The sequence below is a fragment of the Scophthalmus maximus genome, chromosome 13, assembly GCF_022379125.1.
Source record: "Scophthalmus maximus strain ysfricsl-2021 chromosome 13, ASM2237912v1, whole genome shotgun sequence".
Lineage (NCBI taxonomy): Eukaryota > Metazoa > Chordata > Actinopteri > Pleuronectiformes > Scophthalmidae > Scophthalmus > Scophthalmus maximus.
Window position 1 is genome coordinate 12,503,110 of NC_061527.1, and position 16,436 is coordinate 12,519,545.

Here is a 16,436-nt window from a genome sequence, read left to right on the forward strand (position 1 = left end):
TGTTGTTAAGCCTTTGTGTGGTTTGTTAACAACTGAAACATGGCATTTGCATGTATCATCTATCCCCAAATTTGTTGTTTTCGAGCGTGTTCTCACCGGAACCTCTGACGGGGCACATCTCGGGGATCTGTCCCAAAGCCCAGCAGCGTCCCGTGTCGCAGCAACACTGCATCTTGGTGTACTGACCACTCAGCTCGGCAGCACAGCGGCCGTTAGCCAGAGCAGAGAAACAGGTTCCCACACGCTGGTCTGAAAGAGAGGGAGACACACGGACATAAGGGGAGGACCGGACAAGCAGCAAATGTTCAAACTTTACTTTCAGGTATTTTATTATGGATCTTAAGTTTGAGTTTCTTCACTGTTTCCTTTTGGCAAATCTGCACCGTTACCTACACAAAGAAAAGAAAAGAGATCTTGTTTTCGCTGACATCCAGTTTAACCTCTCACTTTGCTGCAGTGACGTGGGAGCGTAGCCCAGGGCGTGTCAGTACACTATGACATCACTGATGTGTGTGGTCAGAGGTGTAACACATTTGAAACATTCAGCCAAACAGGGCAGTAACACACCACTTTTCAAACTGATGTTAAATGACTCTTTAAATAGGAACACTGTATTATACGTGGGAGGTTTCAGGTAATAAAAGCCCCTCTCAAATCAGCATTGCTGTTAAGTTATAAGGCTGTCCTGCCCTCTGCATGCTGGCTAGGGAGGAAGCCGCTTTATGGGCTAGCAGTGGGAAAGGTTGCCCGGGGTCCCGACTAACTGCAGGCATCTGAAGGGCCTCCAAAAAGGGCTCTTATTTGTTACAGTTTGCCAGGTCAGGGTCAGTGGGGCAGGAGAGGGGCCTGGGGTTCAAGGAGCGTGTGTAAGGAGTAAATGGAATGGGGGACAGGGGGTTTCTGGGAATTTAAGAAACATACCAAGAGAACGAAGAAGACAGAGTGAAAGAGAGAGAGAGCGGGTGCATGTGTGTAAGTTCAGAGCCAGGACAACATATGTGAAAGACCTAAATGATTTCTGTAGAAGAAAAGAGGAAGAAAAAGGAAAAAGCAAAGTGAAGGAGGGGGGCGGAGGGAAGAACCCAAGTCGATTAACTCACTAATGAGCCAGCAGTCTGGAATTAATTAGTTCCATGAGGAGCAATCTTGCCAGTTAGATAGAACATGAGGCTGCTGCGCCCTGTCTGGGAGCACCGAGTACAGTACTCACACACACACACACACACACGTACACACACACAAACACACACACACACACACACACACTTGTACACACACACACACACACACAAACACACGTACACACACACACACACACACACACACACACACACACACACACACGCGCTTATACAAATACATACATGCTTGCTTTCAATACACACAAATACAAAGAAGCTTAACCCAAAAGCATCCCGTAGGAATGACCGAGGCATGGTGTAGGACAACGGGGTTGGGGGGTTGGATGGGGGGGTTGCTGATGAGGAGGATGATGACCTAAATTGGATCCAGACTGTGGCTTGCTCTCTAGTATTCCTCCACTACATAAGCATATGCTTTCATTTGGCAAGGTGTTTTTACAGACTGACTGACTGTTTTTTTCTTCCAAACCTCCACCGTGTGACAGGGCATTAGGCTCTGATTACCGTCAGGCCCCCCAACAGCTCCCACTGGCTTAGTTCACCACTGTACAGCCCATCCCACAAAAAATTGAGGGCAAAACACCTAGAGTTACACAGAATAGCTTCCAGACCAGAACATACATCCCACATCTGAAACACATGGGTAAGCAAAAAAAAAGAAGTCAGCCTATACTGTACATACAAACCTTTCCCTCTCTTTTATTCACTTTGTGTACTGAGCAAAAGAACTCATAGAGATCAGACAGTATGGTCAGTTTCATCAAAGGGTGCCAGTGACATGACAAGGACACAAGCAGAGTTATTATGTCTCATTTCCCAAACCCGGGTTTGTGCGAAAGAGAGACTTTAGATCATTGGTCTGGAGTATTAAGGCGGCTTGGACCTGGCCCGATCTACTGGTTTTGTTTGCATTTACTTATCTCTGCCGCTGTCTCCTTCCAATCTAGTCAGTTTGGAAAGGGGGACAGAGACGGAGGAAGGATATATGGGGGTTGTGTCTGGCACCTGTTTTATTTGCTCTCTCTTTTTCCCCTTTCCCTTCAGCCGGCTGCAGAAGAGCAACTGGAAACCACAACTAAAAGGAAGCGAGGTGCAGGATCCAGATGTCAGAGACTCGGAGGGAAGAAAAGGGCCAAGAGGAAACAGTAAGAAAGATAAGGAGGATGAGAGTGCGAGAAATGCTTCACTTTTAGAGATAAGGATTCTTTTAAAAAGAGAGAAAACAACAGCCAGAGGAGATGGGAGGAGAGAAAAGTTCCAAACTCAAATAGAAACTCCAGGGAAAACAAAGACACTTTCTAATGTAAATCACTGAACTGTTAACTGAAGGAATGAGCTCCGGGGTGATCCATGCTTTATACAGAAGAAAAATGAAGAGGGGAAGAGACAGAGAATGATATATCACTACAGGTGGGGGGGGAAAGAAATAAGTGGGCTGCAGACAAACAAGAAAAATATGGACATGCATAAAGACAGACAGATGGCGAACCTTTGGGTTTAGGTGATTGCAACACTGCTCAATGTGTGATTCACTCCCTACAACACACACACACACACACACACACACACACACTTCACTTTCATTTTAGCTAGGTCCATAAAAATGGCTTCCTGACTTTAGCTGAGAAGATCTTGACTAACTCCAGAACTCCAACTAATCCCACACCTTTGGGATGAACTGGATTTGCCACCTGTCAACGAGGTCTTATCAAGCACAAAGAATCTGCAGTTGTTATATTGTTCTTGTGGATATATGGGAGTAAAGCCCTGCAGCCAACAGCCTTCACAGAGGAGAGATGGCTTTTACAGCAGCATATTATTGCTCCTGGTTTTGAAAAGAGTTGTTCAGCAATCTCAGGGGTTTTAACTTTGGGGTGTCAATATCGTTTGGCCACATAGTCCAACTTGTTGGGCTCGGGGTTTCTGAGTCTTGACCCTCGGTCCTCAAACATCAGAGGCTCGTTACCCTTGAAGCCTGAAAGCTTGAGGCCAGCTCACACACTACCTGTGAGATCAGCCTCCACCCTGTTTGTGTATGTGCACATGCGGACACATCTGGGATTTGGGAGCCGGGAATTTCAGTATTCTCAGCCCATTTCCTCTCGCCATTTTTTTTCCAAAAACAAAAACAGAGCAGCTCGTTTCTTTTTGCAGACGACTGTGGGAGGCGTTGTAAGACATGTGAACGGGAACCTACAGTGAATAAGGTGAATACAGTGCATAATAAAAGATGGAAATAGGCCCTGTGATGATGATGGTGGGATGAAACAGAAAGACCCTGAGATGTCTGTTTCTTGGGCTAAATCTTGAAATAATGCATTAACACCTGGTTGTGTTTGACTGTGGCTGCCAGGACGGCTGAGGATCTCAGGAATACATTAACACCTGGTAGTGTTTCATGGGACATGTCAGTTAGGTATGTGTGTCAGCACGGGCGCGCGCGTGTGTGTGTGTGTGAATGAGTCAGAGTAGCACCAACATTAGAGTAGATTAATGCTGTCAAGGCCAAATAGTGCGTGCAAGTGTGTTTGTCCACACATGGTGACCACAGGTCTGTGGGCCAGCTTGACTCATCAGAGCACCAGTCACAGGGAGCAGTGATGGAGGGAGGGACGTTACTGGCCAGATGTGACGCTTTCAGCTGGCCAGGGGGGTGAGGAAACTCACAAATGAGAGAGTGGAATGCTGGTAATGTGTGTGTGTGTGTGTGTGTGTGTGTGTGTGTGAGACTCACCCACACATCTGGAACCGTCTGAGCTGGAGATGTAGCCTCGTGGACAGGTGCACACGTAGCTGCCAGCGGTGTTGCTGCACTCTCCCCCGTCGCACACGCCAGGGATGGTGCTGCATTCGTCAATATCTGAAACATACGGTTGCGTCAGACACACCGCGCATCACATCACCAGACACATCTGTTGCACACTTACACCTGACGCCACCCGACGAATTGTTTCAAGGTTCAAATGTTCTTTGTTAGGAAAAATGCAGTAGCACCCTGCAGTTAGAGTTTACTTCACTGGGGCAACAGTTTCTCCGTTAGATTAAACAAACCAAATGGATCTGCAGTCTAGCAAAGTTGAATTACTGGACTCCTGGTGTGATCTGTTCAGACAAAGACTCAGCGTGTGAGCTGTGAAATGTTAACGACAGGAACACTGTAACCGTGTAAACAGCCCAGTGAGGGAAGACAGTGTATGATCAAATCAAATTTTATAAAGTCAAGTTAACCTCTCTCACAAACAAATAATCAAACAAAAACAAGAAATATAAAGTCAAAACACTTACAAATCCATTGTATGGTTTTTTTTCTATGAAACGTGTCTGTCAAAAACGTTCAAGTCAGATTTTCATCCTTCTCTCATCCTTTCACTAGAGAGCTACTGATTTAAATGTTACTTTTTTATTCACTCAGTTTCTCATTTTGGATTGTGACTGCGCAACATTTGACGTTAAATGCCAAAGAGGTTTTGCAGTAAAAGTTGATGAGAGTATAACATCCGCACTAAATGTTAAAACATTTCAAAAGATATAAAAATTGGCATGAGAAAAGGACAGAAAAGGCTGTAAGTCACAACCGTAGAGTCTACGGGTAAAACATATACTGTTGATGTGAATGAGCCCACCTGATTTCAACATGCCGTGGGTCTACTCACGAAGAAATGTCTACAATATGTGAAAGTACCTGGGCACGGTCCTTGGCAGGGCCTGCCTTGGTGTGGTACACTTTATGACGGCATTGGGTTCTATTATTCAGTGAGAGGGCGCCTCGCTGCTCCATGACGGGGGAACCCAAAGTGAAGTTCCAGAAGGTATTGGGTTTTTATGATGTGACACTTATTTATACGCATACGTAATTACTACACCACTGTGGGGCATAATTACGGAATAAGTGCAGACGTGGTACATATGGTGCTGTGTGCGTGTGTGTGCGTGTGTGTGTGCACGAAGGGTGTGTTAGTGATTGACTTTTCTAGGGGTAAAGAGTGTCTAACTTATATCCACGTGAGTCACTCTGTGTGTATTGCTGCCTGCCGTTGGAAGCTAATGGGTTGTTCTCCCCCTGCTGACTTGTGTCTGACAGCGGTGGCAGAAGGCCTAGGTAAAGCTGTAAAAGCCCAGCCAAATAAACCTTGTGTCAGCACCGACAACAGCACGCCAGACATTACGCTGCGCACAGACATGGCGCTGTGGGACTGACTGTGTGTGCGAAGGGAAATGTGTGTCACCTGAATAAATGTCTGCGATGTGTGCGCGCAACTGTGTGCACACATCTGCAACACCCGTCAAAAAGACCTTAGATGATGCATGTGTGTAATTTAGCATATTTTTTTTAACCTAATCTAAACTATCTGTATAGTGTGAAACTGTCGGTGCGTGAGAATCTGCGAGTGTCAGAGCGACGGGGAGGTCTCTCTCTGTGTGTGTGTGTGTGTGTGTGTGTGTGTGTGTGTGTGTGTGTGTGTGTGTGTGTGTGTGTGTGTGTGTAATGAGAAAGTCTCCAAGATTCTGTAAGTGTTTCTTTGTTCAGCACAAACAGCTGGTTTTCCGCCAAAGCACTGTACTTATGGAAGGAAAATGGAAGGAGAAGCACAAAAGAGTAGAGAGAGGAGGAGTAGAAGGGGGAAAAGGAGAGACTGTTAAGCACCGTCTGAACTAAAAGCTGGCCGTAAAACCAGGTGCCTCGTTTTGCCCGAAAACGATCAGACACCCATGACATCTTAACTGCACTTTATCTTAACTACTCCCAAACCGCCCTAATTTCACCGTGAAAGCGCTCAGTGAGGCAGTTTGTGCATTAGTTAAAACGGCATTTCAATAAAAACCTCCCCCAGAGGAGCCGTGCTGATTATTGGGGAGATTTCACTGAACTTGCGCTTCCTGCAGATCCATGACTTCAGACTGACGTCACAACCGTTGTATTGTTTTTACAAGCTTTACAAACACTGAACTCTTTCTCCTCTGACTCTGCGTGGGCCAAACGAACAAATAGGTCAACGAATCATGTAATCAACGAATCAGTGCTAGAGCAGAAATGCACCAGAATTTTTTTTAACTAAATAAAGTGAAAGATTAACCTCGTTAATGGATGAGATTCATTGGATTTTGAAGATCTATTGGCTGAATTGAACAATGAAAAGCAATAAAAGTGGCCAGTTAATCAAATCAAATTTCACAGTCTGTACAAAGACACCAAGCAGCAGCAGCAGTAACAAGTAGTGTCGCTACAAAGATCTATACTCTTCATCATTCCTGGTGTTTGCTGGTTCCAGAAGTTTAATGTGAAAATTTGCTGCTTTCATTTGGTTCATGAAATTGTTTTGGGGAAATTGTAAATTACAATAATAGCATCCTCTGACTTTTTATAAATTAAGTGTCTAATTTTAAAGTATCTGGAAGATTAATCACAGATGAAAACACTAATTAGTTGCAGATCTACTCCTGTTGTGACCATGATTACCTCATAAAAAGTGGTGGAAAGAGACAGAGTGCATGTAATTCAAGGTTCACTGAAAATCAGTCAATTAAAACAAAGATAGAAACCAACGAAACATTTGTGACTATGGCGTCGTCTATGGCTACAAAGACAGGTAACAGGGCTTTCCAATCCTGAGAGCTCCTGCAACCTGCGTTTCTAGCTTGGTTCCCAGTGTCCTTGAGTGGATGTAGTGTGAGTGCTCTCTGTGCTGTAGGATACCAGCTGGAATGTGGCTACAATATCCACGCCCAGATCTCTATTAGCGCTGCCCAGCTTCTCTGGAAGCGCTCATTCTCTCCTTAAAGTAATTCCCGAACCGTTCGGCGTTCACCCAAAACCACAACTGAAACCGGGAATCAGTGAAGTCAGCGTCTCTGCTTCCTCCTTCATTCGCTGGGACATAAATCACTTTTGGTGTGTTTCACAGTGATTGCTTCTCATGAATTTGAAGGTGGCGATGCCAATTTCCAGCGAAATAATAGTTGTATTTTTCCTAGAGCTGGTACAGCTCTTAGCCACGCTTCAGATTAATAAGAGAAGAATCTCGATGGTAATTCATATGTGGATATGCGAGGACAGCCAGTGCAACAGTTTAGGAGCTAGGAGTAATCCTCCCTGAAGTCTAAGAACACATCGGCCTCAGTCCAAGAGACACAAGCTCTGCCTGGCTCACTGTCAAAACGTTTAGCCTGGGCATTGTTTAAATTCCATCCAATCAACACATTGTAACGTGAACCCACTCCGCTGCGTATGCGCTTTCATGTGTGTGCATGTGTTTATGTGCACATGTTCCGACTCCGTCAGCTCTGAACATGTCGTCGCTCAGAGATCCCTCAGATGTCAGAGGTGTCATCGGATCTGAGAAAACCAACAGTTATCATAAAGTGCACGGCCCGTGACCGTCTCCCCATCAACTCGACGAAATCGAATCTGAAGAGACCATAAGTTCAGATACTCTCTGTATTCAAGTGAAGTCTGTATATTTTGCAGAAGTTTGTCAGTTCAATTTCAAATAGTAAATTAAAAGTGTTGCCTCACATCACTGAATTCCGTGGTGTTTGAAATCTTAGAATAAAAACATTTAAAATTGTACACACTTAATGAGGAATTAGTGGATTGAAACAATGATTTTGTAACTCGTAGTTTGGCCTGGGCAATGTGTTCGTCAGCTCATTGCTTTACGCAGAGATTTCAGATCTACAGCAGAGCTGGAAAACCGCGTCTTGCTTAGTACAACAGATGTTTACCACAATGACGACTTGTAATTCTGGCTTGGCTTATAATTCTAACTGTTGTCCCAGTGCCTCTTTCTTACGAGACCTGTGTGAAAGTCAGCTCGCACTTCACTGCTTCATATAACTTATTCACTGACAACGTGCCAATTGAGACAATAATGGCAGAACATCAAAGATGGCTGCCAGTCCTCATTGTCTGTTTTATTGACCGGGGAGATTTGAATACCATGCATTTCTTATGTGGTGACCAAGATTCCTTTGGTCCTCATTATAAATGATTTTTATTTCTTTCTTAATTGTTAACTTAACTGTTAAATCAACAAGTGAAGTACTGTGTTGCTACTTAAGAGTCCTCACCTTCACACTTGTGGCTGGTTTCGCTCTGACGGTGACCGGCGGGGCATTTACATTCATAAGATCCCACAGTGTTGATGCAGTTGCCTCCGGCGCAGAGACCCGGCACAGCTTGGCACTCGTCCACATCTAAGAGGAGGGAGACAAAGGCACAGAAATTGACGTGAGTAAAAAAGAACACAGATATGAACAAAAGCTGTGATTATCACTCGAATCTGCAGAGCACCGGCTTAGGTGAAACAACAGAAATAACATTGAACAATATGCAGTTTAATGTTATAAATGTTATGCACGGTTCATAGGACACTTTAGAGTATGTCTCTTGCACATATTCTGTTGCTGAACACCAAACTATTGTTTTTTTAAACTTGAAGTAACTTGGCACTGGCTGGGATGTCTAGAACCACTTCCAGAAAGACCCACTTCAATTCTTGTTTGAACAGGCAATCGCTTTTTAAATGTACGTTTTTTTCCCAGCATTCAGTGTGAGTCACTATTTCCAGTATTGGGGATATGACAGAGGGGCGAATTCCTATAAAACGCTGTCCCTCTGATCCTGTCACACACACACACACACACACACACACTTGTTCACAGTGGGTTTATATTCACCTCAGAGTCAGACACTGGGTAGGATCCAGGCATTGCTGATGTGTAAGCAATGCTCTAAAAAAAAAAAAAAAATCCTGAACACCCCTGTATGCTTGCGCTGTTTAGAATCATCCCAATGCATTCAATCAATTAATCCTTTTTTACTCAAGAAAGGCTGAAAACACTATCTAGTGTTGAGGAACTCTCTGTGCCAAAGGGCGGGAGAGAAAGAAAGAAAATTACTGGCCAACATCCTGATGTGGAGCCTGGAGTGAAATCCTTACATTTGGATTCTTGGTCATGTGTGCTTTGTACTACTGCCAGTAAGACGCTGCTCTAGGCTCTCTGGCGACTAGGTGTCTTTGGTGTGTGTGTGTGTGTGTGTGTGTGTGTGTGTGTGTGTGTGTGTGTGTGCGTGTGTGTGTGTGTAATGGAAAGAGAGAGGGAGAGAGGGAGAGAGAGAGAGAGAGAGAGAGAGAGAGAGAGAGAGAGAGAGTGGAATTGGAGAGAAAAGAGAGAAGCAGGGAAACATTGAGAGAATGAACCACAGGAAGACAGTGAAGGAGCGATAGAGGAGGTATGTGAGAAACAGAGATGAATTATCTCTGGTCTCACACTGTGATACCTCTAACAAAGTAATGAGTCCTACTGTAGATGTATTACCTTTTCTTTTTATAATGGAATTTGTGTTATAACCATTTGATTTGATTCAACGCATGTAAAGTATTTACCAGGGGTAAGTCGGGATGGCCATTTTGTTCAGCTTCATTTCGTTTAGTATTTGAAAAAATTGGACAAATGGCAAGTTGGCGGTTGGATCCTGACTTTCTACTTGCTCCCTCTCCACGTGATAATTATATTGTTCTAGGCCATGTCTGTCCTTTCATACATTAACTCTGAAAAGTAAAATACTTAAGTTTGCTATATTATCAGAGTTTCCCAGAGTAAATACATGATTGTGTTGTCCTTAGGTCTGATACTGTCGAAGGGGGGTGGTGCTACTGTGTATTCATCTCATACAAAAACAGTCTGTGATGACATCCTCTACACATCAACCATCTGCCCCGGGAGCCGCTGGGTGTACCCATGTGAAAGGGAGCTGGTTGGGGGCAACAAAGAGCCTGACAGGGCTCAATTGGACAAGACATCCATATGTGTCAGACTGTATATTGATGCAGTCTTATTGCTTAGTCTGGTCAGAGCCATAGGTTATTAGAGAGGTATGCAGAGAGAGTCCGGCCTGGTCGGACAGGTCCTGGGAAACCAGCAGCAGGGATGTTAATGAAAAAAGGTGAATCTCAGTTCATATCTACCTCATTCTCTTGGCCTGTGTTGCTTATGTTATTTCTATACTGTATCTGTTAAAGAATATTCAAGCATGTGATGGATAGGGTGAGTGAATTGTGTGTCTAATAAACTGCAGATGCTTTACACAGGGTGCGCCAGCAATTTAGAATTACATTTCCACAAAGCTAGAGGACTTGGAGACAGTAAAAAGAATGGGCAAATGCATTTCAATAGAGATATCTAGAGATATCCTAATTTGACCCATTAACACTGGGCAGTGCTCTTCCCGTACTGTAACTCGATTAGATAATGCAATAGCATCTTTTATTAGACCATCTGCTTAGTGTAAAAGCCCAGTTTTTCAAATCCACATCTTAGATCCTAGATTTGAATGCAGGCTTTCTGTTTAAAGTTTGGAATCTCCAAGCCTAAACCCAGATCTCAGAAATAAGTAATTTTGTACTTCATGATGTCCCAGGGACTTACGCAATTGTTTTTACAGTCTAAATGACGGTTGTCTAATAAAGTATAAAGGTGTCAGAGTGCCCTTTACATAAACCACATGAATCCAGGGAGAGACAGAACATTTCTGTTCCAGTTATCTGTCCTTAACCTGGCATAATTATACCATAGAAGATGATGATTAGTCTATTGTGTGTACTACTTATCTGGTTCAAACAGGATGAGGCAACACTCACACATGATGCTACAGATACAGTACATATAACTCAGACTGACACTTAAATACTACTGTACCATGCATAAACCTGTGTACTGTTTACTGGCAGTAAATAGAGATACATGTACTGAATAAGACATAAACAGGAAAGTACACGCTAGTATCCGGCCTACTGTGTACATATAAACACCCTCCATGATGTTAACACTAGTTCAACGATGTTTTGGGCAGGAATGGCAGCTGGGATGATGATGGATAAAAATTAACGGTTACAGTGTTTATTGGGGTGATCGTATGTGGATGTGTGTGTGCGTGTGTGAGTGTGTGTGAGTGTGTGTGTGTGTTAAAAAGAAAAATCACCAGGTGTGTGTACGAGAGCGAGAGAGAGATGGAGATGGAGAGAGTTTTGTTTGCGCTACAATCTGACCTTGGCAGGCTCCAGTGCGGATGTTGGGGATGAAGCCCCGTCTGCAGGGGTGTGGCTGGGCAGGGCACTGCTCACAGGGGTGGCCCCACGCTCGTCCAATGGTAGCGCAGCAGAGGGTTTTTGTGCAGACGATTCCACTGAGCTGGCCCTGACACATCTGGTTGTTCACCTGGGTAAAGCATGGCCCAGTCCGGTAGTCTGTGGTAGGAGAGAGGCACGTATCCTTTGTTAGTTAATGACTCTTTTAACATGTGAAGCATTAAATGATAAAACTGTGATTCATTTCCTAGAACACATCTGGTGTAGCACTAAATGAAACCAGAGAAAGTACATAAATGAGAAATTGCTGCTTTGGGCACGAGCCATATTTTCTGTTATGACTACCTAAAGGACTAAGCTGTAACAAAAAAACCAAAAAAAATTGGCACCACATTACAGGATTATTTTGGAGAGATGACTCACTGGTGATTTAAACACATCCTCAAGGTTAAATTGTTTCAAGTGTTTAGTCTTTTCAGCAACAATCTGCTCACAAAGAGGAGCATTTACAAGTAGTAGATTTTACCAGGACTTAAGAGGAACAATATGAGAGTAGGTAGCAGCGTAATAGATCATGTCGCAGCTGAGGATTGCTGAGCATTATTCTATTAAACCTGCTCAAAATTAAACTGCAAAACACATCTGCACTTTCAGCAGGAACTCAGTAATAGGATTGGAATTTCTGCTATGCATTTCTTGTCTGTGATAATACGTCGACCCAGTGGACTGACACACAGACGCACATTCCAGTGCTCTAACTAGGAGTTGACGTTGGGCTGAACAGCGGTGGTTTGTGTTTCCATCGATGTGACAGTATAAGCAGCTAATGGCAGCGAGGTCGTCCGTGACAAGTCACCCCATGACAATCATTCACTGAAGAAATGATTGTGGCATTTTAGTGAGTGTTCGTCATCTTTTGGACAACACATTCTTGTGTGACATTGCAAAACCAAACAACAAAACCTCTCATCACGACATTATTTGTAAATGGAACATTTCATTTTGTCTTAATAAGTAAGACAAATGTCTCACAAAAAAACAAAAACAAAATCAACGCGCAGCGTCAAAGTTGTCCGTTCTACTTCGGGGTAAAGGATGGCAACAAGAGTGAGTTCAACTCACACTCAGTCCAACAGATGTTGCAAGTAAACAAATTGTGTTAGAGCTAAATGAGAACAAAATGTTCCTGGCCTCAGCGATCACCTGGCCCCCTCGCTGCACTCCTGTTTGCCAGTGAAACCATGGCATAATCTTGTTAAATGCACTTCACAAATCAGACACAATGACCTCATGCTGAAACCATCGCAGCAATACGATGTTCGTTCTTTCAATCACATACTGCCTAATGATGGCTTCCCTCCCTTGTGGGAGAAACCCTTATTAAGTCCTCTGCAGTGGCGCCAAACTCAATGTAGCCTTCATTAAAAAAGAAGCAGAATGTTAGATTGTGTCAGCGGAGATGAAAGACGAAGTGCACGGTTGGCTGGCCAAGGCAGTGACAGTGAGCTGTGGAGACCTGCTCAGCTCTGAAGGACAGAATGAGATGGAAAGACAGAAACCAGTGGTGGAGTCTGGAGGGAGTCCTTCTCCAGACTTATTGCCCTTATTGGTTCCTTGTGCTACATGAAAGGGGGTCATGGGGAAGAGAGGAGACGCAGAAAGGAAAAGAAAGAGACAGAGAGGAAAAGTAAAGTAGGTCAAAGTGAGCATGCAGAGTGTAGGTTGGGGCTCACAGCAGTCGCCCCTTCTCATCCATCAGTCTTTATTTCTCTTCCTGTCTGTCTGTCTGTCACTCTTCTGCTCTCTCCTCGCATGTCTAGCAGCCCCTTTTTGAACTTCCATCCTCACAGTGGACTGGCGACATATACACCAAATGCATTCAGTCATGTGCAGAGCTCTAATTCAAACAAATACAGTAGTTATCATACACGCCTGTACCTGTACCTGTACCTGCACATAAATACACAAGGAGGAAGAAAAATACTTAAAATTTACTGAACTGAATAGCAACTGCTGTTTTTGCTTTTAGGGCATCTACAATGAAACAATCTACAGTTAAGGACTTAACAAACATTAACAATAAATGTTAAAATAGCTAGAGAAGAACAGAAATTAAAAGATAAATGAACAAATAAGTATGGGAACAAAAGGACAAAAGAATCCTGGTGCTTCCCGCCATCAGTCTTTGATTTTAAGGAAGAAAAGAAAAGCCACGCTTCTAAGAGGAGACTGGACTCTCCCACATCCAGCATTAACCATACACAACAGCAATATATGCATGTGTGCTTACATACAGTGCACTCACGTGCCCCATTGCCTCTGCCGCTGACACATGTATGACACATATGCATACACAAGAATGCAAACTTGTCTTTGTAGACACACACACGTCTGAAGGCAAACGCGCTGTCTGTCCGAGCCACAGCGTCGAGCCAAACAAAAGACTGGAGCCAAAATAACAAACAGTGAAGGAAAGCCTCACTGTGTCCCAATGAATGTGCGCGCTCCATGTGTCCAGGCATTTTGTGTTTGTCTTTGTGGCCATTTCATGAGCTTCAGTCAAGAGGTCAACACGTGTGTCGGAGCACGACGGTATGCACATCTGTATGTTGTGCATGTAAATTCAGCAGACACATGCGATCATCGGTGCAGGCACGTTTGGACAGGACTAAATCCGGCGTCCTGATTCGGTCCGACTGACAACATTGGGAAGCAATTTTGTCTAATTAGTGTTCAAATTGCTCAGTAGATCAAATACATTCTCCATTCCTCTCCCCTAACTCCACTGTTAGACATCTCCGAGCTCTGTCTCATCCTGGCATCTCTGGTTTCATTCATAGTCTCCACGCAATGAAAAACATCCCGCTGACCTCACGATGAATAACGTCCTTTTCCTTTCGATAATGAGAGATTTTTGACTTTGTGTTAGACTTAATCAGAGTCTTCGCTGCTTAACAAGTTTTTTAATGCTTTTATTTAGTAAACATCACCACTTCTAATGAAGCTTTCCAGGAGTTGCTGCCAGTTGTAAAGCAGCCCACAGTTTGCGACAGCTGCTGATGCACTTATAACCTTTCACCCAGATCAGTCCACATGGATTAGCCAGCCATTCATATGAGGCGATGTAAACGGGATCTGACCCTTCGCATGTGATAAGGTTTTTGTAGTCGAGCCAACCACATCTGATACGTGATACGGCAAAAGACCGTGATCACTCATCAAAGCCTATTACTTTTTGCTCTGATGAGAGCTGGATTAAAGGAAGATAAAATACTGTAAAGGCAAAGGTGAGAAAATATTTAATCCTGTCTGGAACGCAAAACATTTTCCCATCAACTCTGTCCAGCTGTGGGATCAGGGAGAGCACTGACCTGACCACTAGGAGGAAAGAGAAATTGTACGAGAGGAGAGGAAAAAGCCCACTTAGGACTCATTAATAACTGCTGAAGTATTTACAAAACTCCCAGGAGGAGAGGTCTGGGATGATAAGAAACTTGAAATAAGAGTTGATTACATGGAAATCAAGCCATTATCATTTCTTCATACTTTCCTATGACTAGAGGTCAACTAGTCAAATGAATTAAGGGAAGAAACAAATGCCCTAACAAGCATCTGTGTGTGTGTGTGTGTGTGTGTGTGTGTGTGTGTGTTTGTGTGTGTGTGTGTGTGTGTGTGTGTGTGTGTGTGTGTGTGTGTGTGCGTGTGTGCGCGCATGGTGCAGACTGAGCATATGTCTGGCGGGTCTTGTGGAATTTCTGATTGAATTATGGTGTTTGTGTCCTTGTGTCCTTCTGCTGATGTGGATATAAATAAATGATTCAAATGTGTGGGCTCTTTGTTTGCATGTCTCTCTGTGTGTGTGAGTGTGTGTGTGTGTGTGTGTGTGCGCGGGCCCCCGAGTGCGTGTGTTTGTGTCCGTTTGTGTGCATATGTGTGTGTGTGTGTGTGTCCGTGTGTCCGTGTGTGTGCGTATGTGTGTGACCGTGTGTTTGGGAGGTTTATCTCCATCTTGGCCAACCATAGCGTTCTCTGTTAGTCTTATCAGCGCCATTATCAACAGGCTTGAAATCTCTCTTTTCCTTTCGACCTAATAATTCCTCAAGGAGTCTGCTCCTTTCATTTCTTCCACACCAAAAGCAGTCAGTTGAACGTGACCAAATGTTTAACACGCACACACACACTTACAAGGGCCATCAAATGTGGGAGGATGGCAATTGCAAGATAAACCCTCTGCAATCGACCAAGTTTTGAAAGCTTGAAACCTCCTCCAGCTAATCGCTGTGTGTGAATTTACTGTGACACATGCAAACAACTACACCAAAAAAGTTTTGAATATATATACACCCGTTGTTAACTGTGATGTCAGATGTTAAGGCATCAGGTCGTTGATCGTGCAGTTCCGCCGTCATTGTTTCTAAGTTTCACCCATTGTGCTGTAAAAATCTATCTTGACTTTCTACGGCTATTTTGATCTGTTTTGGGAAACTTCCTGACACAATACTGTCCAGCAGTGGAACAATAATGAAAAAGACTCTATTGAATGCAGACGCCGCCAGGCAACAACACAGCCGGGCAAGAGGGCTCCCGGCTCCGTCAACAACTACCACTCTTGGGACGTGTTATTTGTTCTGTGAAAGGAAAGTTTTTGTAGTGCTATCTTAATTACAATTATCAGTAAATCTGCCCATTTTTCACCAGGCCAGCTCAAACACTGCCTTCATCGCCGTCCCGTGAGCCAAATCCAATACTGATGGGAACAAACCAGAGCCTCTAAATTCATTAATATTTAGTCCCCTCATGAAAAGAGACACTAAAACTGAAATGTGATGTTCCCGATTACACTTGATACATAACACGATGATTTAATTCAGAACATATAGTATTTGGATGAAGGACAGAGAGCAACACTGTTCCAGCCGTAGATAAAAAAAACACACTGTTTCTGGGTTTATAAAATACTCTCAGCCAGTTCTCATGACTTTCAGTTGATATTTGCTCCTCTGAGGTTCCATAGAGATCATAACGTATCTTTTATGGAAAAGAGAAATGTGGAGTCTCCATTACAAGGCAACATCATGCTGCATTAGTATATGATTCATATTCTTGCCGTAGTAAGGCTCCAAAGAGGCGGACTCAAACTAAATTGTCATTGGGGATATTTTCCACAGAGTGACCTGTGACTGCCTTCAAGTTCCACCCGTCTACC

The 16,436-nt window shown here is 43.7% G+C and overlaps 1 protein-coding gene across 1 annotated transcript in view; it reads right to left on the reverse strand.

Annotated features, from left to right (window-relative positions):
- fbn2b (fibrillin 2b) overlaps nt 1-16,436 on the reverse strand; it is a 60,829-nt gene that overhangs the window by 23,985 nt on the left and 20,408 nt on the right. The window contains exons 7-10 of the mRNA XM_035647732.2: nt 11,192-11,389; nt 8,211-8,336; nt 3,877-4,002; nt 97-249 (exon numbers count right to left, since the gene is read on the reverse strand). Coding sequence (XP_035503625.2) covers nt 97-249; nt 3,877-4,002; nt 8,211-8,336; nt 11,192-11,389 — 603 coding nt within the window. The remainder of the gene's footprint in view (nt 1-96; nt 250-3,876; nt 4,003-8,210; nt 8,337-11,191; nt 11,390-16,436) is intronic.